The sequence below is a fragment of the Anser anser genome (assembly GCF_964211835.1).
Source record: "Anser anser genome assembly, chromosome: 2".
Taxonomy (NCBI): Eukaryota; Metazoa; Chordata; class Aves; order Anseriformes; family Anatidae; genus Anser; species Anser anser.
In genome coordinates this window covers 117,482,803-117,509,869 of record NC_139721.1, presented here as the reverse complement: position 1 = coordinate 117,509,869, position 27,067 = coordinate 117,482,803, and the positions used below count along the sequence as shown (strand labels likewise).

The following is a 27,067-nucleotide window of genomic DNA, read 5'->3' as shown; positions in this document are numbered from 1 at the left end:
AAGACAAGCTAATGTGCTTTGAAACCTGTCCGTCTGACTCACCTGCTGATTTATACAGATTTGCAATTTATAGTCTTAAGTCTTATTACCCTACCAAAACAGTGATATCTGAAGCATTCATGTCAGTTGGCCAGATTGCAATTCATAGGTTTATTCTTATATAGCATTGCAAAGTTCATGAAAATAACAAAACTGTACATTTTGAAAGATGTCACGAACATTATGCATATGTGACAGACGGATCCGTGAACTGGAAAATTTCCTCATCGTACAAGTCTTCAGGTAGTTTTTCGTCTCCATCAGCAAAAAATGTGGGGAACGGAGGGTTTTTATTGCAGTCTTTGTAATGAGGCAATTTTGTATCTTTGACCTAAAAGGCAAGAGAGGAAAAGGAAGGTTAATAAATATTACAGAGAACTTTCAGAGAGCAATGCACTAAAAGTCAAAGAAATCACCTTGCATGTATAAGAAGAAACAATAGCATTCACATCATACTTGCATATCCTGTATAATCATCAGTTACTTTACACTACTTTTTTTTGTACCGAAGTCATTGAGGAGTTAAAAAAAACAACAAGAAAACAAAAAAAAACAACACTGCAAACAAAAATGCTCAAGGAGAATTTATCACTTGTACCATACTGACAGAAAGGAAATCTACTCTTATGAATTCATTGCTCAATATTTTAAAATGCTATTAACATAAACGTATGCAAGCAGGGCTTGTTTTAACTGTGTTTATATCCCACATTACTTTCCTACATGACATATTAAGTTATATTACGCAGTGTAATAACCTCTTCAACAACCAAGACATGCTCCTGTATTTATGATACAAACTAATTCTGGCAACTGATTCTACAAAGATACGCATCTGTATTGTATGTGGTCCCTCTGGCTACTGCAAGGCTAATCAGTGACTACAGAATTAAATATGTAGACTTCTTCACCTAGGAATCAGTACCCAGGTTTGTGGAACATAAGCCTTTAAGAAAAGTTAATTTCCAAAACTGTAGTGCCATACAGAAATAACTTTCCTTTACTGACCTCTCTACATGGTGAAAAGATTTAAAATCTAGCCCTTGAAACTCCAATCTTTGAAGAAAATTAGTAGCTAGAGTTATCAGCAAAAAGCAGTTTGTCTGCGGTGGAAGATAGAGAGGTGGTATCTCTGAAGAAGAAAAAAAAGAGCGACAAATTTTCAAATAATGAAATTTCATTTAAAATAAGGTTCTTCATTTTTATATTGTTACAGACGATCTTCCTCCTGGAGCTGTAATAATCCCTTTCAGCCACCGTACTCAATTGGATTTAAAAAAGTACAACTAGATTAGGGAAAATTTTAGTGTAGTGAAGATAAGTTGTCTTTCCCCTCACCCTCCCCCCCCCCCCTCTTTTTGGGGGAAGTCTTCTTAAGAGCTGGAAGCTTGTTTCTACTTGGCTGGAAAAAGCCTCACATAAGACAACTGTGATTTACAGCAGAAATTAGATAAAACAATTTTATGCCTGCTGACAGTTCTCTTCTGACAGCCCTGATTTTACCAGATTCATATCTGTTATTACTTGAGCCTTTGCAGAAGTCCATGAGGATTCCTGCAGATGAAATGCACAATAAATGACTTAAACTTGAGCTTTTAAAACTGCTATTTATTTTATCCAAAGAAGTTCCAACAGCTTTCTAAATGAAGGTTTATTAAACAAAAGAAAGCCTTTTGCAAAGAACAAGGGGGAGAAAGGCTCAACGCATCATACTGGTTAGGATGGCTACTTAGCTTTTTGAGTAGACCATTACTCTTCCACCAGACACCTCCTGTTCACTTGTCAACTGCCATGCATAACTACTGAAGTACCCATGCCCAGGGCAGACAGCAGTTCACGTTACGTATCTACATGGAATAAACTAGGCTGAGGTGCAGGTCCAAAGACAACAGCTGGAGCTGCAACAGCTCCAGCAACAGTGAGCTCATGGGAAACAAAATCAAACAGCTTCAACCATTCCACCTGAACTGCGGAAGTCACATTTCCCTTTCAATATACTGCTGCTATTTCTTTTACTAGATAAACATGTTTTAGTAACTTCACCAGTTACCTATTATTTCCCTTCTTCCTTTTTCTCTTCCTCCCTCATCCCATGACACAGCATAAGCCTTCTTTGCTACACCTCTCTTCTGAAATATAGTGAAAATATCCATGGTCTCTACATTAGCCACAATATTATAGGAAGATGAAGATAAATTGCTTTATTTCTGATATCTTATTTATTTCATATGCATCTTACTAGAATGTTTTTCATATTTATTTTTTTTGTTACTTTGGTTTATTCTCATTTTGAAATAAATATGTAGTATTACATATTTGGGGAGGGCCTCTTTATCAGGGAGTGTAGTGATAGGACAAGGGGTAATTGCTTTAAACTAAAGGAGGGTAGATTTAGATTAGATATTTGGAAGAAATTCTTTACTCTGAGGGCGGTGAGGCTGTAGAACAGGTTGCCCAGAGAAGCTGTGGATGCCCCATCCCGGGAGGTGTTCAAGGCCAGGCTGGATGGGGCTTTGGGCAACCTGGTCTGGTGGGAAGTGTCCCTGCCCATGGCAGGGGGTTGGAACTGGGTGATCTTTAAGGTCCCTTCCAACCCAAACCATCTTGTGGTTCTACATACAGGTTGTTTTGGACACCTGGAAAGTGAAAGGAACTTAAATGTTTGTTCCCCCCCCCCCCCCCCTTTTTTTCTTCCTTTCTTTTCTTAAAGCAGGTATTTCTTATCCTAGGACTTATGAGTGAGACATCTGTTCTTAACTGAAGGCAAACCCAACACTCTAATCTTTCTCCTGCATTAGTTTATCTAAGTAAATGTAAGATTTCTGTTCAACCTTAATGTTGTTGCAGATAGTGCATTTTGTGCAATAAGGAGTGTTCTTAAAGAAGCTTCAGGATTCCTAAGGGACCTTTTCAGCCAGCCACTGTACAGTAACATTTCATTTTGCCCCTTTTAAACTCCTCAGAAGCTTGGTAGATCCCAAGAGCATGAGCCATGGCGGGTGTTAAAATTATTTTCTTCTGATATGCTCTGTCTTTTGATCACTATAACTGATACAGTATGTTTTCTGACTAGTGAAAACTCTAGCTCCTTTTCTGTCTTTTTCTACACTCAAGGCTTTCAAGTGCAAGTAAAGCTCTACTCCTGAAGCATCGTCTTGAAGCATCAATACCAGATAGAAGTAAGAAAGAGGCATGTTCATTCAAAATTCCCAAAGTTGTTAGACAGGTATTACTATTCCTATCAAAAGGATAATTCAATTTCACTTTACATCTGAAAACTACAATTAGCAACTTAAAACATGATACATTTTCTCTGTATTCTCAATAAAATTAATGGACGGCCTACTTTTTATTTAGGAAGGATGGAACATACGGAAAGTTTTCTGTATTTATTATCTCTGCTGCACAACTTTGCAGCATTATAAGGAAGCTAGACAGTACACAGTAGCAGTTACATTTGTTTGCATTAACATTGTACTGTGCATGACCCAGCACAGCTCTTCCTGTTCTCACAGTAATCTTCTGAGAGCATCCCTAATAAAGGGAAAAATGCCACTGAATGTCTTTCACCTTACTCCTCAGAGTCAAAATCCCACAGCTGCAAAACTATGCTTTAGAACAAAAAATCCAAAGCTGTCTCAAGTAACATTTCACTTCCCTCCTTCCTTCCCGAAGTTCACAGAATATTTTTTACATTCTAAATTGAAACTGCTGTATGAGCAATTGCTTTGGTAACCTTTCACAATAAGGCTGTAGTCTCTAACAGTTGTGTAATTATGTAGAAATAATTCACATATAAGCTTCTCTCATAACTGTGTTTAGTCCCTGAGAAAAAACAGTTTACAACTCAAAAGTTTAATGACGCCATGTCTAAGATTTTAAGTGCTCTTCTGCAGGTTTTCTGGCAATATAAATCCAGTATTTTCACAATTGATAGCACTGATCCCTTTCAACTCTCTTCCTGACAATTCTCAAAGGAAAAAAGAATGGAAAAAACAAACAAAACCAGAAGAACCCCATGACATCTGTGTAAGTTTTAATGCTCTGCGTTATTAAAATCCAGCGAACTTAGCTCTCACTCAGAGAAGGAAGTGGGCTGAGCACCCAGCTAGCTGTTACGATCCATATAAGCATTCACTGTATAACTCAATATAACATAGCCACTTGGCTTGCTTAACTACTGTTAATATTGCTGTATATTACAGTACACTATCCTATAGATAGACATTGTGCATAGTAGTATAAATACGCTACAGTATATTCTCTGTGAAGTTTTGTAAATGAGAAAAACGTGAGAAAGTTGAAATTGGACCTGATCATTATTTTGGCACTAGATCTTTAAAACAGTCAAAGAGTTTTGCAGATACTTAATGTGCATGTATGCACGTCCCATATATTGACAGCAAAAATAGGTAGTATATACAAATTCAGAAATCTATCAACACAAAATAATATGGTCTTAAACAGGCATCAAAACTTAACGCTGAAGTCACAATTCACATTTGCTGTTTAACAGGGCTTCGGGCTGTGTTAGCAACCACAGCCAAGAATGCAAACTGTTTGCTAGACAGAAAAATGTGTTTCAATACACTCAGTTTTAGAAATAATCTCAAGTGTCATACATTACCCAGCTCAGTTTCTATGCTATTTTTTGAAGTTAGGCAGAAAATTTACTTCAATAATTATAGCCAATTTATGATCAGCCTTATTTTGTCTTAAAAAACAAACAAAAAAACCCTTACACCACTCTATCAAGGTCCAGGACATGAAACACAAAAAAAGTCAAGGTATCATACTATTCCTACACATCCTCAATTTGAGCACTGCACACCTAACACAGGTGTCAGCAGCTAAAAACACAGACAGCAATACTGGCCAGTGAGATAAGTAGGATGTGAACTACTACAGACTTCTCTTAAAAAAAAAAAAAAGGAAGAAAAAAGCAGTAGCCGAGGACTTAGAAGTTTCTTAGCTCAAGCACAGTACTACACTAAAGCAATGGTATGCTTCAAGTTTAAATCTAGCTTGCAAAAAGGCAATTTAGTAACCAACATTGCATATACTAAGAAAATGAGGTGTCTTAAAAATAGGACATGCATAAAACATTATCAAGTCTAAACTATAGCATCCTGTATTATACCATATTACAGTATCACCTCGATTAAAAAGCAGCCCTTTAAAAAAGGAATTAGTCTTATGCTTCTCCTTGGAATGATAACTGAAGAGAGAACTTTTTGATAATCTACTGGGGAGAAAAAAAATCAAGCAACATAAGGTTCCAAACGGAAAAAAACAAAACTACCAGCGTTTTTCTCCTAGACGATGAGCACCACAGTACGTAACTCTAAGCCCTGTAACCTAAGAGGATACACCAAGAGTAATAGGTATCACAAGAGGTAGGTGATCTCAATAGCATAACACAATTTACAAATGTTCACTGTGATGCTACACTTAGAGCAGAGAAGTTCCGTACAGACTAAAATACTCCTAAATTTTCTTAATTTTATCAGACCTTGCCACTGAGGCAGAAATCCACCCTAAATCAGCCTTTTTGATTAATTTTCCAGTTGGCTAGAAACATTACTTGTGTCAGTAATTTAACTGCATGGTTCAGCATGCAACATCAAACTAAACCTGATTCCTAATTAAACCAGGAGTCCATCAATCCTAGCCTTCTGCACCTTCTACGGTGAAGATGAAACTCGAAAAATCTAAGTGCTTCATCTCCGTCTGGATACAGTGCTGATGCACTAAGTTTCCAAAAATACATAACATAAAACAAATATACGCTTTAAGGTGCACTGTGGTTTTCATGGTTACCAGGCAACAATGAACAGTTACTGAACAAAAAATGCCTTCCTCTTAGAGGCACGCACAGAGAAGAAGAGTATTATGTGATATTCCAGTTCTCGAGCTGAAAGACAGATGGTTCCACAGCCCCTAGACATTACTCGTACCCAGTTTCAGGCAGGTATTTAGTGGAACAAACAGTAATAATGGAAGCTAATATCCCGTAATTTCTCTCCTCAGCTACAGATACAAACAGCCATATATCAATGTATAGAAAGTCAAAGTCTGTACGTAAACAAGAAAACACCACGGAAGGAAGGCTCAAAACAAGCTAAAAATACCACAGATGACAGCAGCAAGATTAAATGAAGGTTTTATTTTCTCCAAGAAATTAGAGAACACACATTGTACCGTATTGCGGCATGTGCTTTTTAAATTAAATCTTTCTCTTCAGAGATATATTAAAAAATCTTCCCTTATATTTTTAAATGAATATGTGTAATTGTCCTGGGTTTACGTGGCAAGGGCTTGGTAGCAGGGGGGCTGTGGGGCTGGTCTCTATGAGCAGACCCCAGCAACTGCCCCATGTCAGATCAAAGCAGGCTGTCCCCCTGCAGCCCATGGGTCCCACACGGAGCAGATCTCCACGCTGCAGCCCGTGGAGGAGCCCCCGGTGGAGCAGGTGGAGGTGGCCTGGAGGAGGCTGCGGCCCATGGAGAGCCCCCGCAGGAGCAGGCCCCGGGCCGGAGCTGCAGCCCGTGGAGAGGAGCCCACGCAGGAGCAGGGGGTCTGGGGGGAGCTGCCGCCCGTGGGGGACCCGTGCTGGAGCAGTTTGCTCCTGGGGGATGGGCCCCGTGGTACGGAGCCGTGTGGGAGCAGGTCTTGGAGAGCTGCTGCCTGTGGGCAGCCCCCGCAGGCTCAGTTCGGGAAGGACGGCATCCCGTGGGAGGGACCCCACGTGGAGCTGACCGTGAGGGAGAGGCAGAGCTGAAGCACCATGGACCAACCACAGCACCCATTCCCCATTCTCCTGTGCTGCTCAGGGTGGGGAGGTAGATGAGGGTGGATTGAGGGAAGGTGTTTTCAGTTTGGTATTAGTTTCTCACTGCTCTAATCTGCCGGTGTTAGGCAATAAATCAAACTTCCTATGCTGAGTATCTGTTTTGCCTGTGACGACAATTGATGAGTGATCTCCCTGTCCTTATCTCAACCCTTGAGTCCCTTCCATCACATTTTCTCCCCCTTTGAGGAGGGGGAGGTGAGAGAGTGGTTGTGGTGGAGTTCAGCTGCCAGCAGGGTAAAACAACTCCAGTAATTCATGTGTCTTATGAAGGACAATAAAAAACACAGAATGGATTCACCAGCTCAAGGATTTTCAATAAGCTGTTGCTAACCACATACTCCCTCCTATCACCAAATATGTGAGTGGAAGCAATTTCTAAAAACTTAAAATTTAAATACAGGGTTATTTAAAACTAAAAACCCATGAAAATTTGAGTTCGTAGCACTTTAGCTAGAAACTCTTCCAAATATTATATTACGTTAATCAGACAGATCTAAGGGATGAAATCCCTATAATTCTTCCCATGGATCTTCAACCCTCAATTCTAATAATGGAATTAGCTGCAACTCTGAAATGTGTATGCCAAAAAGCATACAAAGATAGTTATCAATTCAAAAGTCCAACTATGTCTTGAAATATTTTCAAAAAGGTAACTTGCAAATACAATTAACACAGATTCTACATGTCAAACAAAAGAGACTTAGCAAAGAAGTAAGAAAAGTGCCTTGTGTCACTTAGTTAATAATGAGAAAAAAAAGAGCATTGAAAAAAGGCAGTGAAGGCATTTTTTCTTCTGATACTAGGGTAAAGTTCCAGTCAACATCTATGGTGAGTGAACTGAACGGAAATTGCCACTAGAAATGGCAAGTACTTAGATGGTAATGCAGCAGACTGCCATGACAATCAAAGTCTATTATCCTCTTCATATTCCAGATGTCAACAGTTTACTGGATATGCTCAGATGGCTCGGCCCAGTCTCCTGTTAACAAGTTTGTTCTTGCTTAAGAGTACCATTAAGATCAAGCTAAAAGGACTGGGCATCAAATATTATTCATTTTTTCAGCTATATTATATTGCTTGTATACACACGAGTTAAATATTATCCAACAACCAATCCATAATTAAACCTCAGACTAACATATAGCTACGTACCAGTTTCACGTCTTAGGGTTAGCAAAGATACTTAGAACACAGTCGAAGGAAAGGTCATTCAGTCTGATATACAGATGAAAAGTCAGTCAAACTGGTCTTAATTCTACATCACTTACATCATGCCTAGGAATTCTGCAGAAAAATTACTCTGAAAACTTCTCCTCTATATTTGTTAACTCATTTTAACTTTGAAATCTTGGGAAAGAAATATGTGATGTATTCTCCGGGCTTGGAGTGGACATGACAGTCAAATCAAGTTAGAGACACCTCCCTGAGAAAAAAGGACTTACTTCCAATGAGAGACACACAAAAAGAAACTTCATTTTTCTGTAAGACATCACCTCTTCTAAAAGCAGCTCTGCTTTACTTACTGCCCAGTAACTGTGGACTTGTGCTCCACAGCTAGAAAATACATAGCAGAAACAGACTGCTCATAGCAAAATATGCCAAGAACATAATAAACTGGTTCAAAATATCAGAACTTTCTGAACTCTGCAACTTTTCAAAATTTGGACCATTTAAATCCCTACAATGTTTCTGAGGATTTTAAACAATATGTTATACATATATCTGTATATCTGACAATCTTTATAATCAATGATACTAAAGATGTTTGATGCCCTGTAATCCGTTAAGCCAGAAAGGAAAAAAAATTCCAAAGAATGTTTGCAGATATGTAGAATATACTTAATTAGAAGAAACATCTATTCTGAAAAAAATACTTAGCACTATTTTTCTTGCTTTGATGGGTATATATTACTTCTCACTGTTCCAGCTTTTCATAGACAATCCTGAAACAATCTCCATAAAATTTGCAATTAACAATTAATTTTGTAAAATGTCACAGAAGATGACACTGATACATTTATACTGATTGCAAAAGGAACTCATATCATTATTGTGAACTCCAGCTGTCTTCTCGATTACTTCTTAGAAAGGTAACTGCCACTGTGTATGTGAATGCTTTGAATAATTTTTAAAGCAGCGCTTGCTGTGTATTTCTGTATTCTGTTCGTGAATACAGCCCGTAAATAACCTTCTGTTGATCTCACCAACACACTATGGACTCAGGTTAAAAGGGGATGGACCTAGCCCTGAAGCACTTTCCATAAGGGTCCAGTGACTACTGGCTTATCATATGCTACATGCACAACCCCTGAGCAAAGCTATGAACAAATTGTTTAGAATAAGCAGTAACCCACTGCTCCTAATCACCCTTCCACAGAGATGATCCTACTTGCTTTAATTCTATAGGAAAAGATTGAACCCAAAAGAAATGAAGATTGCATTGAACCGATGTTTTTCCTATTTTAAGGAGAGAGCTGTAAAAAGCTTAGCATTCACTAATACTACATAAGTTGAAACTATCAAACATACCTTCACCAGACAATTTGTGTGACCTGGAACAGAGCCATTTACATAGATAATGTCATGTTTTGTGTTGATCCTCCACACCTAGGAGCCAAAAAAAAACCAAAAAAACAACGAGCTCATTTTACAGACTATTCCCAGCTTTACAAACAGTAGCCAAGCAAAGCACAAACTGATTAAATGGAGGGGGCATTCTGAAGAAGAACAATGTTCTTCAGAGACCTAGATGTGCCACAAAATTTGGTTACATGCTATTTTGAGTGCACAGCCTTCTACTGCAGGAGTACATTGAACAGTTTTAAAGGGCTCATGGTCAGGCAGATTAAGTCAGCCCTTCGCTCAGCATAACTCCAACTGAAATTCCTAACTCTCTTTTCCCCTCTAACAGCAAGAGCTGTTGTATAATTCGTATGTGACAAATTAAGACAAATATGTTCATGCAAATGTTATTGCAACCATTTGTTAATTTCTTAATTCTATGAGGTGCTCAACTGAATATGCGCATTTTCTTGTTATGAAACATAAGTTCTAGTTAGAGAGCAGCAGCACACTTTTTCAGAACCTGGAGGCTAATATGCTTTTGTGCAAACTACAGAGGTTGCCTGCAGAGAAAGAATAGTGGGTGTAATAGCCCAAGAACTCCTGCAGGTATGCACACATCAGAATCTAAACAGAAACTATAGTCCCCTTTTCACACAGGAAAGTGAAAGGCCACAATAAAGTAAGGATGGCTTCAGACAACTTAGACTTGATCTGGGTTTGAACGACCCATTTGACATAAAAACATATATTGTAGAACGCCAGAGGCCCAATGCTTTTTCTACAGCAAAGCAGAAGTTTAGGTAAACAGTGAAAAACACAAGAGATGTGCAAGCGTCACCTGAAATCCCAGTCCCCAGGACTGTATATACACAAAGGGAGTTAGATACCTTCTTCGTAAGCCACAAGACAGGAGCACATATTTGCTGCTCTTGTGTTTCCAACTTGCTTACCTCTAACAAATGACAGACAGTACACCGCAACAGGGATGGTTAGTCCACTGTTTGGCAATGCAACCACCTCATGCACATTCTAGTATGGTTGGTACTTACCTTTAGCCCAAAAGATGTCCTGTAGATGTTACCCATTTTACCAGGCATTTTCTTTCCACGGTAAACTTTTGCAGCTTTCTAGATAAAAACAGGCCCCAAAATTATGTAACTGCAAGCAGTACTTTCAAACCTGAGTGTTACAGCAAGAAAATATGCTGGTATTTACAATGTTGAAAACATCTAATATTGATTAGCATTTTAAATGCTAATCCTTACCTGATGGATGCTAGGTATTACTCTATTTGTTATCTTAAACACTTGACCTCAATCATAAAAATCACTGTTACAGTACTATTACTTACAAAGGGATTCTAGCTTTTCTTAATATGTAATGGTTATAGATACAGATCAAAATCTTCATTCATCCTATGTTTTCATTTAGATAAAAACAAGAAAAGGTACAGTTCTCTAAAATGGCTGTCAAAACACTACTCTCAACTACATCACAGTCAGTAGCAACTGACAAATTCCCCTGAAATACTTGTGGATGCCCACACAGGGCTCCAGAGCAGCCCTGCCAAAGTTAAGATATACCGTAGTTTAGTTTCTCCCTTCCCTCCAGTCCACAAGTTTTATACTGATAACAGATTATTATTTTTTTTTAAAAGCATGTCATTTTAAATTCTGTTCTGAAAAATACATGTCCTGCTATTGTGTAATTTCTGTATCCCATTTTTGTTTGGCTGAGTATAACTTGGAGAACAAGTGTGGAAAAAAAAAGGAGGGGGCAGGAATAATCGAAATAATTTTCAGTTCTACAGCATTACCCAGGGATTTGACTCAGTCTCCTGTACCACTCTTAATTATTAATTATGTTTATTTATTTAACTTTTACGCAAGTCTTGATTTCAGGAAATCAACAACAAGTTCTAGGGACAAGATTTTGTACTACACAATGCAGGATCACAAAAATACGTGAGGTGGTCAACACTAGACTGGAAAATATCAGACCATTCATGTTCAATACTGTGACTCAGTTGGTTTTCATTCTGCGTAGTGAATGATTTAAAAAAAGTCCTCCTCATTCAGTCTATATCTTATGCAAGCTTTACAGGGACAAAGTTTTGAAGCATGTGTTCCAAAGAACTTTTAAAGCAATATTGTTTATAGCTTGAAACTTTAAAATATTCTGTACTCTGCTTAAAAATGCTAAGTAACCAAGAAGCTATTTTGGGGATGGAAGAGTTCATTAAACAGCTACACAAACCAGGAAAGGCGATAAAAGGAATTGGGGTTCCACAGTACAACCACCTACTTCTTCAAAGAATAGCATAATATCTGCAGTATAAAGCGAAGGGTATATCCTTTCCAATGTATAAATGCTGTGATAAAAGATTTTTAGAACTCTCTTTGAAATTTTAAGACTATTTCTCTCAGCTATAGTACGATACCACAATTTGCTCAGTTAAAACATCTGATTAGTTACTTACCAACAATAAATATTCATAAATTAAGACATACAAGAACAGCTATCTGGATTGTTTACTATACAGGTTTCTGAACCTCCTTTGAAACATTTGAGATTCTCTCCTACCACAGAGTAGATGGTAACAGCTTGCTGTTGTGAAACAATTCATTTTTAGTAATTAGTTCTAAAGACACAGAAGAATATTTACATCAGAAAGTGAGAAGAAATAAGAATCCTCACATTGGTAGATATTGCTCCAGGGCGTCTGTGAGTTTTAGTTTGGCCGTGGCTTGCAGGCTGGCCTTTAAATCCCCACCTTTTCATGACACCTTGAAATCCTTTACCAATTCTGAAAAGAAGACAGAAATAAACCTAGGTTAGTCAGCCTTAAAATAAAGGTTCTAGCAATAAACAATTTCAGTCAGGCTCATGATCTTTTTACTTTTAGCAAAGTTCATGAAAATATTTTTAAAATATCTGTATTTTATACCACAAACATATTTTCGTACAATATTTCAATATTGCTTTAGAGAATAAGCAGCACTAGAAGGGAGTCAAATATGCAAAAAGACTGATAAAAAACATTCCTTGCTGTGATGGTCCTCTGTACATAGTACTACAATGAAACTTTAACTAATAGCAAGACTGAACACCAAACAAAGAAAATTAACTGTATAACAACACATACCAAAACTTAATGAAAGGCGGTACGCACCAGGAGAGAGAAGGGAAGGCTGCTTAGACTGTCATCAAAATAAGCCAAGGACCATTTATTTTCCAAACTACAGTAGGTTCGTCTCTTGAAAACAATTGTGTGTGTAATAAAAGCAGTTAACACATTTGGTCTGGACCCATCTGACAAATAAGCTCTAAGACAAAATAAATGCATCTTCACTGCCTTAATATTTCAAGCAAATATCATTACTGGCTCTGGAGTTCAATTTATTGCAAGCAAAGGCTCAATAGGAAAATCTGGCTCACCATTGCATGAGAAAAGTAGATTACAGTGTGTGTTTAAACCCGCATTGTCATTTTCCAAAAGGAAACGTCTGTCCACAGGGTTTGTGACTGCACTGATTAATTAATGTTACGAGATGATCCAATTTACAGAAATCCTTTTTTCTCTGCTAACGCACTTTGCAGTGCCACAGTCCTGTTAGTTCCAGCGTTAGACACAGGAAAATAAAACTGGGAACGAGCACGCATACTCCGTGCTGGACATATGGACAACACCTTACCTACTCCCCTGATCACAAAAGTAATGTCATTAAAAACTAGAGAGAAAAACGTACAAATGCTGCAAACATCCACATATAGAAAAATCGGATTCTTTCCTCTTCCACTTGAATAATTCTCCTGTGATGGCTAGCCTCATTGCCTACAGCAATTAAAAATACAGTTAAAAGCAGCCACAACTGGGAAGACTCTCTAAAGCCACAGACCCCTAAGGAAACATGACTTGTGCAGCATCTGTCTCTTGGATTTCCCCTTCCCTAGTCTGAACCTAGTAGTCCATTCCAGTTAAGTTCAGCACAGCAGAAAGATACCTAGCATCTAAAATCAATATCTTTGGTTAGATAGTACTGAATTTGGTTTGCTCATTTCCTACCACTAATTAAGGAACACTAGAACACGATTAAAGCAGTGATTCCTTCCTTTGGCTGACCAGTCGTGCAAGTGCCTTCCACCAGCAAGACTTTTTCAGACCAACAGATGCTGGTGCAGTGGGGGGACGTAACAGGGAGCTGAGGGCATCTGTGAGAGGGAGGAGCAGGGCTCCCTGATCAGGGACACATGAATCAGCTTTTTTTAAAAGCCTGTAGTCACAGTAAGCAGCAACTATTGAAAGAGGGAAGAAAAAAAAAACAAGCAAGCCAGCAAGCCGTAGCTTGAACGTTGAAGGCTGGAAAAAGTTTGCTTCCATTCATGGTTTGAGTGGCTTTTTTTTTTTTTTTTAAATCCTTCAGCAACCTGTAGATGTTAGTAACTTTGAAAATACAGAACAGAAACTAGAGCCATAGGAGAACTCGTATCTGCTCTGCAAAACCACTGTTACTTCTTCAAAGCTATCTACTGTTCGCCACGTTTTCCAAGTAGACTACTCCTGGCATCTCTAGCTGGAAGATGGAATCAGCAAACCCTCCAAAACCAAACTGCAAGCGGGTCACATAACAACAGCTGTGCAGCTACCAGAGAGCAGACTGGGGGCATGATTAATTCTTCAGCTGCAGAAATGTTCTTGCAATTCACAGAAAACCAGACAATCAGCTAAAGCTACCGTTTCAAGAGAAAACACGACTGTCAACTTCAATCAAGAAGCAAAATCCCTGACATCATGAATCACCTCAATATTTCATTCAGGTGGTTTGTTCTTAAACATCAGCAACTTTTAATCCCATAAATTGTACTTTTCAATAAAACATAAATAAGCAATGTTGCTTGAAATGGTTAATATTTGTAAGAGGTGCATTTTGAGAAAATATTTACTTCATCAAATGCTCTATCTTCAAAAAGGAGTGATTATATCAAACGATAAGAGTTGCTAGTGTTTAATGATTTAAGCAACAGACAACGCTGAACTACTTTTTGGTCTTTTCCAGTTACACACACATTCACATTTTATCTGTGATTAACTGTAATCACAGTTACATTCACATTTTAATGTGAACAAAGATTCAGAGTTTATAATACTGAAGGCTTAGGAAATATATAGTAAGTATGGACTGACTGAAAAAAGAGCGTGCTGATGAACGGATGTCTTTAGACATTTATGGTTAATCTGGAATACAAAAACTGTCTCCAATATCTGAAATATTATGGCAAAGGTCAAGAAAGATCTCAATTGTGAAACTAGAATATTACATACCACTTAAAGCTTTACTAACTTCTAACACTCTTTCATCATATTTATTCAGTACTTTTTTTAGAATAGTTTCATTTTTCCTGTGTGAAGAACTGAATGAAGGTCTCTGAATTACCTACAAATACACTTTATCTTCTGATTCTTTGAACATTAGTTCTCCATTCAACATGATTCTCAATCAACATCCTGATTTAAAAGAAAGATTTATAAATTACATACAGTCAATTAAATAATTTATAAGAAGAAGAAAGTACAGCCCTGTTTCATTCTGGAACAAGTATGCATCAGGTCTGTCTTTAGCAGACTTGATATGTATAGATATGTATAACACCACTTTTCTGTAATACATGGAATTTAGTCACTTACTTTACTTAGCTCCATTGAAGCATGATTAGCTGGGTCCCATAAAGGAACTACAGGCAACAATCACGCATATGGAAAACTAACATGAACATTAAATGAAATGAAAATAATCATTCTGTGGAATTAGAGTTTAATTAGACACAGTAGTTCTAGTCTCACCTGCTGGAAAGCAGCTATTCAAGTCAACCACACAATTTTGTACAGAACCTCAATTTCCAGGTCTGACAGAAGCAAAATGCCAGTAGCTAATGAGCCAACCATCATTTAGAGAACTACTGAAATAAAGCACTGTAATTAAACCACACTTCAGTTTGCTATTAACTTTTCAAATTCAGCTCATTTAAAGGACAATCAGATAGATACTGTAGAGGAAAAATATCCCAACTATTTAGTCAAATAATTTCAGACAACTGTAGAATGTACTTTCAGGCTCAGATTAGTCTGTTAGCCCACTAAAGCTCAAGGAAGCCACTAAGTACAACAGAATCACCACTTGCACGTTTCAAAGACAACTACCACTGGCTTTTTTTTTTTTTTTTTGGGAGTGGCAACATTTCTGATGTTTCATTGGTTTCCTGAAATGCTCATGAAAAAGGCCATGAAGCAGCAGAAAGCCAACTTTCTTTTGAGTTGTAGTCAACTACAACTCAAACTCCATCCAGCATTCAGGCTACCATGCAAAGCACAGTCCCACCTCCTCCCATCCTCACATTTTTGTTGCCTTTGTACCAGTAATGAAGCTCACCCTACTGAGGGAGAAAAGAACTGGGGCACGCAACACCTGAAATACAAGACAACGAAGAAGAGGGATACATTAACACAGACCTTTTCCTTCATGCAACTCACAAGGCCAACACCAGCACCAGGAGGCAGAAGGAACTCTGTGGACGCCAGCACCACCTTCCCTTTGGGCAGCAGCCTCTACTATGCCAACTCAAAGACACCACAAAAGCATAGCCCATGAGAGAAGCAACTCTGGTTTGTGCTGTGCATTTCAAAGTGTACTAGGGCTAAAACCACCTATTAGGCCACATTAATTCTGAAGTTTACTCCTGTCCCACACAGGGCACTAAACTTTCAGACATATTTGAAACATACCTCTGAAATGAAGGGCAAGTCTTATAATTAAAAATAGCTATGAAATTTAAGGACTGGACTTTTAAATTGCTGAAAATGAGTATTAAGGAAAAAAATCAGCACTAAACAAGATTGGCAGCTTGCAGACACACTGTCTACTGTGAGTGTTTTAAAAGCTACGCATACTGTGCTGAACAAATTGAGCAACTTCAAATAAAAACAAACTGTACACATCTTTAACCGACCCTTCTTCTTTCTGTGTGTTTTTTTTTTTCAGAGGAATAAATGAATCAAAATATTTCAAAAGACAGGCAAATGCATTTCCAATGAAAGTTTAAAAGCAGAGAATCCTACGAAAAACAAACAAAAAACCCCACTCAACATTTTAATAACCAAATCTAATCAAGGTACTAACCAAGTCTTTTCTGGAATTAGTATTTTGTTTAAAATACAATAACTAAGAAAAGCTTACTCATTTCTAAGGACCATATTTCTGATTCTCATTTCAGCAGAAGGAAGCATACAAAAGGTATCTTGCTCATCTGGATTAGGAGTTGGTTAAAAATTTACATTTCACTTTATATTCCACTATCTCCTCACTGAAATGACTTTTTTTTTTTTGAAGTTTTAAAAAAGAATAATTACAATAAACATCACTATGAAGAACGGTATTGATTTGATTATTTATATGATTTCTAGCATTGCACACTTTGTTGTTTTCTCTGACAAAAAAACAAGTTTCCTGATCTTAAAAATCTGAAGAACATGTTCATGTAAAAATATTTCTAAAAACTTTACTAGCAGCAATAGAACTTTTTAGGAATTATTGGCTTTTAAGTCCATAATAATTTAAATCAGGAAAATTGAAGTTGCTCCCTGCTATGACTCAGCGTAATACTCTTATGTTGCTTTTCAAAATGTCCCTATGGCTTCAATGCAACTCTAAAAAGTAATACACAAAGGCTAATATTAGCCTGCAGACCAAACCTCCACAGGTTCCCTCTTTCTTCAGCAGGTGGAAGCTGGCTCCTTTTCAGTGTGGTTCAGAACATAAGTTTAACATGAAGTATATTCTCATCTCTTTCCCAAGTGCAACCCAAACGCTATAGCCCAGTGCTGTAATCACTCTTAGGTAACCTGTTTACCCTTCAACAAAGCATTTCTTGGATGTTTTTGTGACATTGTAAAAGTTCTATTTTTTACATGTACAGTAACAAAGAATGATGTATAAGGTACTTTGAAAAATAATTAGAAACAAAACCCCACCCAAGTATGGGACTAAGCAACACTGCACGAAATTGCATTGAATAAATTAAAAGATCCACAGAAAAACTGGAGTGTACTCAAATAATTTAATTATTGCCCAAGAATTAAGGTAATATAATGATAAATGCAGTGTTCCAAAAAATTGGTAGTTAAGGAAAAAAAAGCAGAAACCAGAATGGGAATAAAGCGCAGAAAAAGGTTTAAAAAATAAAATTAGATCTAGAAAGACTGGGATGATTAGGGGATCATATTAACAGGAAAGAAAATCTGATAAAGAAAATCCTGACATGACCCTTTTGTTTAAGAATTTTTTCTTCTCCTTTTATACTAGGTACCTGTACATCAGGATTACATGCAATATACTACTAAAATAAAATCAGCGGTACAAACAAATAGGTAATTTCCAAACTGGGATCATCCATACAGATTAAAAATACTGACTTAAAAGATGGGATGGACTCATCAAACATAGCCAGGAACCCCGTCTGTTCTCAGCTTGCTAGTACTTCCAATACACATTGCAAAATTCAAATCAATACCCTATGGCTGCTTACCAGTATCTCTTCAATTGCCAAGAAACTTTCCTGGCACTTGGAAATACTTCTACAAAAACAGGGATCTTCTGCATTAACAAAGTGTGACACTCACTCTGCATGAAATGCCTGTACTCGTGATGATACAGTACTTAGCTTTACAGACAAGCTACTGTCTCTCATAGGCTGTTCATTAAACACAATTTAGAAGTTGAATGAATAATATACCAGGTTGAAGTGTTACATAAGCAAATTCAACATAGAAAAACACTAATTCCAGTCCTTGACCTCCTGTTCCAAATAAGATGCATTTGTAAGTGTTTTCAGGTGGAGCTATATTAGAGCTGATGTTTCCCCCTTTTTGCAAAGCTCTATGAATAATATTAGACATTTGTAAGTATGACACATGAGACAATTACATCGGATGGTATTTCAACAAAGCCATTTTGGTATTATCTCCATTACACAAAAAATTAAACATCAAATGGAGAACACTATCTTGGTAGCACAAGGCAACCAAAATACACTTCACTAAAACATGGAGATAGGAATTCTCAATTCTCTTGGGCAGTGGAAATCATGCACGTAACAAACAAGGCATGACGAGTCTCTGTGGCAAGATGCCAGCTACTCTTTTGACACCCTCTACCACTCGAGCCCTAATCTGGCATTCGCAGTAGTCCGAGAGGAAATCATTCCTCCCACGTTAAAGTGAAAGATATCAGCAGTTGCTGGCAAATGAGATGAGCTGGAATATGAGAGAAAACAATACATGAATTTGACAGTTCTGTTGTCCTGCTAAATGTATTCTCTATTTTTTTTTGCTCTGCTGTCATCGTGATTCATCTCTTCCCCAAATCAAAATTAAACAGCTTTTCTGAGAGCTGAGGCCCTTCTGCATTTATTCCTTGCTTCCACATACCACAGGCAGACTGTAGACTTCCTGACCTGTGCTAAGCTTGAGCACCTCTTTCTCAAGCTGTATATCAAGTGCTCCAATGATATAATCATGTGCATGCGGCAGACAACCACAGCCCTAAAAGAGTTTGTTTACCAACAGTGTTGAAATTGAAGAGCCTCAAAGAAAGATAATCTGATATTTTTGACCCAATGGGTGAACAGATTTCTAGATTCTGCCACTCCCCCCTCGCAGTTGTATTTCAGCTTTTGATAGCCATAAAGCTCTTCTCAAGCCAAAGCAGAGAGGAAAAAAAAATAAATCAACCAGCCTCTGTGAAAGATGAGCCATATGCATTAAAATGCTGGGAACCTACGTTTTTGCAGTAACATCCACGAACTGCCCTGGGCGGAAGTGAGCAGCATACAAAGGAGTACCTTCAAAAGAAGAGGACAGATCACGTTTAACCAAGTGCCAAAATCCTCAAATCACTCTCCAGTCATTACCATCCAGAGCAGACTGCAGTCACAAGAAAGGGAGCAAACTTTTGTTTTTTATATACACGTTATTTGTTCTTTTTTTTAATAGACCTCAATGACTAAACTAGACACTCTGAAATTGCTAATTAGTCACATTTCTCAGTTACTAGCCCAATTTGAATTACGTAGGAAAGAAGAGTTTGGGCTGTACTTAGAAACGTTCCAGACACCGAAATAAACAAAACCCAAAATACTTAATTAGTTAAGGCACTCACAATAAACAAACTTGGCAAGAAAACAGAACGTGTTCCCCCTGTATCTACTAGCACCCCACAAAGTGGATTTTTTTTAAATGAAAAAAAAGTTTTACAATGCTTCCTCTTTTTCAAGACAGAGTGTTTCCAAACTGAAGACAGAAGATAGAAATACAACCACAGGGAATTATCTACACACTACCTTTTAGTAGAATTAATGCTACCATACGTCAGTGACATCAATCATCTGAGTCACATCTCAAGCATAAATTCCTCATATTATTTAATGTTGTTTGTATGATCCATACAAACCTGGGGTAGCATGCCTGTTAGCAGCAAGCAACTGATATAATATGAGGTACATTAAGCATGCTATGGACAAAATATATGCTCTTTTATTGTTTTCAATAAATACCAATTTGTTGAAAATTTGCAATTCTGCTATATCTCAAGCTTTTGCTTCAATTAATTAGCCCATACTTCTACACATCAGACTTCATTTTTATCAGTTACCACACTGTCTTAAAAACCTCTTGCAAGAGCCTTCTCTAATATCAAATGAAGATGCAAGACATTAGAATCTCCTACCATATATAACTCATGTCAAAATATTGACAGTTAACTGTCAAAAAGTACAAAATAAAAGCAGCCTATATACAAAAGCTACTAACACCTAAAATCAAAGAACTTTTTAATTAAGTCTCTTAACTTCTGATACTGATTTTCAGCAAGGACATTTGTTACGCATTTTACTGTGTTTTACTTTGCAAACTGCCAGAAAAAGCATCATATATGGCAACAGTCAGCCACAATTCTGAATGCAGGAAGAAGCAGCAAATCTCAAACTGCTGTCTTAGGCTCCTGAGAAACACAGCGCAAACACCTTGGTGCTCCTCTCATAAGGATAACCAGAGAACTTGTGGAATGCATTCAGCTTTATTCCCAAGAACCATGTTAAAGTTACAAATATTTATTTCTTCACTCAACACCCATATTTGCTAGTTTGGGTTAGTTTTATTCTCTAAGTAATGGAAACATACTATTTAGGAAAAAGGAGAAATTCTACTTTATATCGCCTAGAAAATGAAGTTCATTTTCTAGTTTTTTTCCCAAGAAAAAAAAAGCTTATTTTTGTTCAATGACAAAGAAATAAGAAATCAGCAATTTCCATACAAAACAGGAATGAAATCAACTTAACTGGGTTTAGATCTAGAAAAAGTGGCAGGCATTAATTATGCATGTAACATTCAGTAAATCAAAAAACTACCTGGTTTAATTATGGCATCATCTGTTACATTAAACGCTGTAACTTTCTGCTTCCGTGGTACTCCAGCTTCTTTAAAAATTTCCATTGCAGCCTCTGATTTCTGTAAAAAAAAAAAAAAAAAAGGCACAAAAAAAAGTTATTTTAAAATACTCTGTGATCAGCATAGCACAGAAAGTGGTTTTACAGACTGCCAACATCACTCAGATAGACATAGCATACTACATTTTTATCTCGAGAGTAGCATTTTAACTCTATATAAAATTAATTCAAAAATCCCAGGTCTGCATTTTGTTTTCTGTCAAGTAATTACCCTGCTTACATCATATAGACATGAGATATGAAGATTTCCAAGATCACAAGAAAGCAAGCAATCATTTAGAATGTACATAAAATATATGCGTGTTTTTCACTAGTTTAACTCTTGAAAAGAGTTTCATAATCATTTAAAAGCATTTTCCCCTTTTCAAAGCTGCTAATGACTTAGTTCCACAGCACCACAAATAACATTTATTCCATTTAACAAAACCAGACAAATAAAGCCCAGTCTTGCAGAAACTTCTACAGAAGAGAATCTAGCTTCAATGGACTAAAAGGGAAAAAGGATAAAGAACAAGTTTACAATTCATGTATTTTTAAGATACTGCAAGCACACTCAGTGCCAAAGCATTGTTGAAAAAGAAGAGCCCTTGTTTAGGAAACTCACAACCCTCACATAAAGTTAAAAACACTTAAAAAACTGTTCTCAGCTGTTTTAAATGAGACAATTCACAGCACAGCTGACCACTAAGAAAATCCAGCCAATGGAAACAGTAGTGCAGGAAAACTGAGGCTGCAGGAAAAAGTGATGCAGCTGATTTTTCTTCAAACGAATTCTAGAAAGCAATTTCAGCATCTGACAATACTGTCACACTCGGGTAGTCACATCTCCAAGGTTCACTTCTCAACAGTTCTGTGCAATTCTCTCAAACAACAACAAAAAAAAACCCTTTGCATTTTCAGACAAAATAACCTGGAAACCTTTAAAACATTTAATTTATTTTGAAAATACACGTTGTTCTTCGTTTTTAAAATATATATGTAGAAAAAAAGCGTTATGAGAAGGGGAAGCTTTGTGAAGAATGAGGAAGCAAGATGATGAAGCACCTCTGACTTAGACACACAACTATTATCTTTACAGATCTGTCCTTACTTGAGGAGGAAACGTGGATACAAAGTCTTTGAAGGTTATTTTTTTATTATTATTAAGTGATTTGTTAACTTGATTTCACAGTAAAAAACACTTCAAATAGCATTTTTTTAAAATAAAAGTTATTCAATTAAATACAAAATCTCCCAAAAGATCAGAAAAATTTGAGGCATCAGTGAGACAACTGCATTAAACTGTAGTACCATACGTGAGGATGAATAATAAAGCAGATTCCCTCTCTATAAATGCCTCCACGTCCATCCTTTATTTCACTGCTATGTAAAACTCCCTCCTTGGACAACATCGAGTGGAGCTCTGGGCTCTGCAGGAGTGCCTGGAAAGAGCTACTACAGTTGAAGAAAAGTAGATGAAAATCAAAGGGTGAAAATCACTTATTCGTCAAAAACACCCTACGATAGCCTTTCTCCATCCTACTTCAGCAACAAGGTTTCCTCAAGCAGTAAAGTCACAGGGATGCATTTCTACTAACAAAACACTGCAGTCTTTACTAAAACCTTCCTAAAAGGAAATACTTAAAAAAAAAAAATAATAATAATATTGAACCAATTCTCAAATGTTCTTGTTTTAAAAAAAATACCAACAATATCTTCCATTATAGGAAAATGATCAATATGCTCTTCTTTCTTAAGGAAAGAAAATATTTTTGCAAAAGCTGTTACAACACTGACAGAATAGTACTTTGGAGAATAATGTTGCATTAAAAATCATTAAAAACCTCTGTCAATTTGTAATGGGCTGACATCAAGCTAAAAAGAAAAAAAAATATTGCGGATATAAGACACAAATACCTCTTTTTTAAAAAAAAGCAGTTTGACACTCAAATACAAGAGTTACTCTTTATTAGTAAAATTACTGAGGGAATCACTAGACTGAATTCATTAAAAAAATCAGTTGCTGTGAGGAGTCTGAGGAAGACAGGTGTTCCTACGAGGAACTAACAGAAGATAAACTGCTTACGCTAATACAATACAGCATCTTTCAGCTCTCTTTTAATTCTCGTATTTGGACACTTCAGAGAGAAATGAAACACATAAAAAGACTGATAACATAGGAAAGCATGGATTCAAACCTGAGCTACGCCAGAAAAATACATCACTTGCTGGTATCTTGGCAAGTAAAATTGTTCAGAAACTGCATGCAAAATTCTTTCTTGGAAACTATGTAGCTTATACTGACATGATGACAACACAGAGCTCTGTTCTAGGCTAGGTCCTCACCACAGATTTGCCCAATGGTATTTAGTCAAATTCTTTATTAAAATAAGCCTATCTTTAACCAAATTAACAGGTGGTAACTTGGAAAAAATTATATGCAAGAAAATCACTGACATAGCACAAATTACTAAAAAAATCCCTCGCATCGTTAGCTCAGCTATATATAGTTTCTATTCCTCCTTGTTCACTGCACATTTTGACTCTGACGATCAAAGAATCACTACTGATATCACTTTCACAAAAAGATTAATTGTATGAGGTCTAATGTGCAAAATAAAACTTGAAAATTATTAGATTGTTATGGTTGTTGCACATCTTAAACTAAGGTTACAGGAAAGATAAAGCCCTAATGTAATTTCTCCAGGAAAGGCATCACACCTGGAAAGTAGAAATGGGCCAAAATGACACAAAAACCAGAAGCAATGATGGTAAAATATGGCATAAATCCACTGAATTAACGGAAGACACCTTAAAGCATGAGCCTGTTCAAAAAAGATATCACTAGAATACCCCGTAAAAGCCAACATTTACCAAATGAAAAAGCTCTAACTCCCTCACCTCCCCTAAAGCACAAACAAGTACACAGACTTATTTAGAGGCTCTGGGAAAACCTTCTGTTTGAAAGAAAGGGAATACATGTCCTTGAAAGACCAAAATCACAAACTGAGATAATCTGGTTAATAACCACAAGCCCTATTTTTTCGTGCTTAAATCAAACAAATCAGTCTCAGGATATTGCAAGAAATGAAAAGTGATACTTTATAGAAATAATGGATCACAAAAACGGCAATCCTTTGAGGGAAAGCTTTGCTCCTGCTTTGATCTATAATTCAATTTTCTTTGTCAGGAGTGACAGCTCTGCTAGACAGCCACAGCCATTGAAGGTGGCTGGGAATTCCACATCAGGCGTTTGGGATGTCTAAACAACTGAGTGGTTTTGACATCACTGTTGATGAGCTACAATCATGAAGCTATCTTCCTGAAAACTGGTCTTGAGCTCTTTCATCAGTAAAACTATATGCAAATTATTAATCTCAACAGACTTGTGGAAGAATTACAACCACATCTAATAAAACAGTATGGAAGAGTGAGCTATAGGACACTGTCATCTAAAGAGGTGATGAAGGTGAATGAGTTCACTGCAGGTCATTAAGGTGTGCGTCTTCTATTGCCCCTCCACAGATGTAGGAACACAGCTAAAAGCCTTTCGGACTCTTACCAGCACAGGACACTGCTCATCACAGCAACTTCCTAAACCCACAGCTCTCCTGGGGAACCAGGGGACAAGAACTTCAAAAAGTTGTTCTTGTTATTCTCTTAACCAATAATCAAGACTAGCTGTAGGGAAACAAGGAAGGATGGATGTGACAAAAGATCTGTTCCAAAACATTCTGTTCATGCTGCTGTTGTGCTGTAACCACAAGAGAAACAACAATTCTAACAAAAACACGCAAAGCAATTCACTTACAAAAAAAGGAGATACATTTTTTCCTCCAACAAGCAGCTTAGCTGTTTTTCCTTCTGATTCTTCCTTTGAAATGTACCTTAAAACGTGACAGTCTTGCACCTTAAGAAAAAGGGAAACAGTGATTACTTAAGTGTAAGCAGATGTGCACGGTTTGAGTACCTAGTAAGGTGCTGTCAAGACAAGTCAAACAAAGCCAGTCTCTGTTTCATTTGCATTCACGTAACACAAGATTTGGCATAGATAGGGCAGTGTGTTACCCTTTTACCACAGACACTCTTTTCCCAATCAATTAAAGGCTTATCTTAGGAAAAGACCATTCCTAAAACGCAAACTGTATTTTCAAGAATACGCTAGAAATTGAATAAACTCCTAGAGCCATCTTTTACATGCAAGATGTGCAAAATCCCTGCAGCGTGTAGCTGCAAAGCATACAATAAGAGAATACATTTTGGACTCCAACTCCCTCACCCTGTAAACCTGGTGTCCTCACAGCCCCTGCTTGTCACATGGCAGCAACAGGTGAGAAAAACAGCTTCATCACAGTGAACATCTGCCAGAGACTACAAAGAAATAGCTACAGGCGTACAAAGGCTCAGCAATCAGAGTGAAACTAATCCCAAAGTGCCTGCACATGACAAAAAAAAAGAAAAGCTAGGGAGCAAAACCCAACTTTATGTTGTCCTCCCATCTTCCCTGAGCAAGGTATACCACGTACAGTTTTGCAGCACTTGAATACTCGAGGCAGAAGACAGACCACTTCTAGAAAGTTTAGCAAATAAACAGAATAGGCACAGTGTGCTATGCAGGGCTGAAAGATTGTTTTTAAAATAATTTCCAGCTACGTAAAATGATAAATTTCACTTCTGCCTGAAACTTCTGGTTAATGATCTGAATACAGCAAAGGGGATGAAATTCTACATGATTTATTTCACCTTAAGTAGCGTGACAGCATGCTTCTTTCCTGACTTGGTCCATATTGGCATCATTCCCAGTTTTACTGCAACAACACCAACTCTGACGGAATCTGTAGATCAGACAAAAAGACAGATGCAATTCCACACTTAATATTTGAAAGAACCCAAGTCATAACCTACAGAACTGCCTGCGAAGTCTCATCAGCTCAGACCTTTCCTAAAGAGCTGAGGATGGAGAGAAAACATCACTGACTCGCTGCGGGCGGGCTGGTAATAACCTGTTCATTGTTTTTAATCCTATTAACAGTAAAGTTCTGTTTGTTCCAGTTCTGTTTGATAGAGCATGCAAACCAGTTCATCATTAAGACTAAAGCAATCAGTGCTTCAGACTCATTCTTTTGTGAAATCATGACACCCATGCAGAATCCTAGAACCGAAACAACTATTAAAATGTTTCCTTTTGTAGGTTTCTCCTACCCCAACCTTTGCATATTTTTGACACTGTAACCATACAGAAAAAGCACCCTGTCAAGTCTGGCCTCTGACGGCCCAGAGCTTGAAAAATAGGACACTTAAAATAAAGAATAAATATTTTAAAGCCTGAAAAATCCAACATGCTTCCTAGTAAGTAAGTGTAATATATCAGTTCTCTAAAATAGCATTTAAAACAAGTTCTTAATCTTGTGGAAACTCAGCTTTCAGTCCAAATCAGCACCTGGTCAGTTTCAGTGCCACTCAATGCCAACAAAATAAAAAAAAAAAAGAATCAAAAAAGACCTCCTAGAAATGTAAAATGTATGAACTTGAAAGTGTTCTTGTAAATATTGCTGGGCTGAAGAAAAACCTGTCGTAGAATACATCCCACTTCTATTCACTGACTCCAAAGCCTTATGGACTAGAACACATGAATTTTTTGACTCTTTAAAAGGGGCACATCACCTGACGTTAAACAACTATGTGATACAGTCTGCAAATCCTAGAGAACATCCTCAGGAATGACAACAGAAATTGTAACAAGGAACATATTGTTCCTTGCAGAGGGCAAGGTGATTGAGGTAACAGCAAAGAGTGAAATATAAGACAGAACCCCAGTGTTACTGAATGCAACAGTGCGACAACAATAATTTCATCGTAATTTTGTTATTCCAGATGAGAGACTTTCTTACCTGGTTTCCACTCATTCAGTGGCCACGGCTCATCCTTTAGAGGGCAGAGCTTGCTGGCTGTCTGTGTTTTGTATTCCTCTGCAGTTGTCTTCTTGAGGAACTGAACATTCTCTTCAGAAAGATGCTCGTGCCACCATGTTGCATCGTTACCATGCCTGGCTACAAGGCCCAGCTGCCCCCTTTC

The 27,067-nt window shown here is 37.4% G+C and overlaps 1 protein-coding gene across 1 annotated transcript in view; it reads right to left on the bottom strand.

The window, feature by feature from the left end:
• Window positions 1-122: 122 nt before the first annotated feature.
• The window catches only part of MRPL3 (mitochondrial ribosomal protein L3), a 28,462-nt gene continuing 1,517 nt past the window's right edge, over window positions 123-27,067 (bottom strand). Inside the window, exons 2-10 of the mRNA XM_083825880.1 lie at window positions 26,884-27,062; window positions 25,736-25,827; window positions 24,804-24,902; window positions 20,915-21,014; window positions 19,291-19,351; window positions 12,155-12,263; window positions 10,507-10,584; window positions 9,422-9,499; window positions 123-370 (exon numbers count right to left, since the gene is read on the bottom strand). Of these exons, the coding sequence (XP_083682006.1) occupies window positions 221-370; window positions 9,422-9,499; window positions 10,507-10,584; window positions 12,155-12,263; window positions 19,291-19,351; window positions 20,915-21,014; window positions 24,804-24,902; window positions 25,736-25,827; window positions 26,884-27,062 (946 nt within the window). The 3' untranslated portion in view covers window positions 123-220. The remainder of the gene's footprint in view (window positions 371-9,421; window positions 9,500-10,506; window positions 10,585-12,154; window positions 12,264-19,290; window positions 19,352-20,914; window positions 21,015-24,803; window positions 24,903-25,735; window positions 25,828-26,883; window positions 27,063-27,067) is intronic.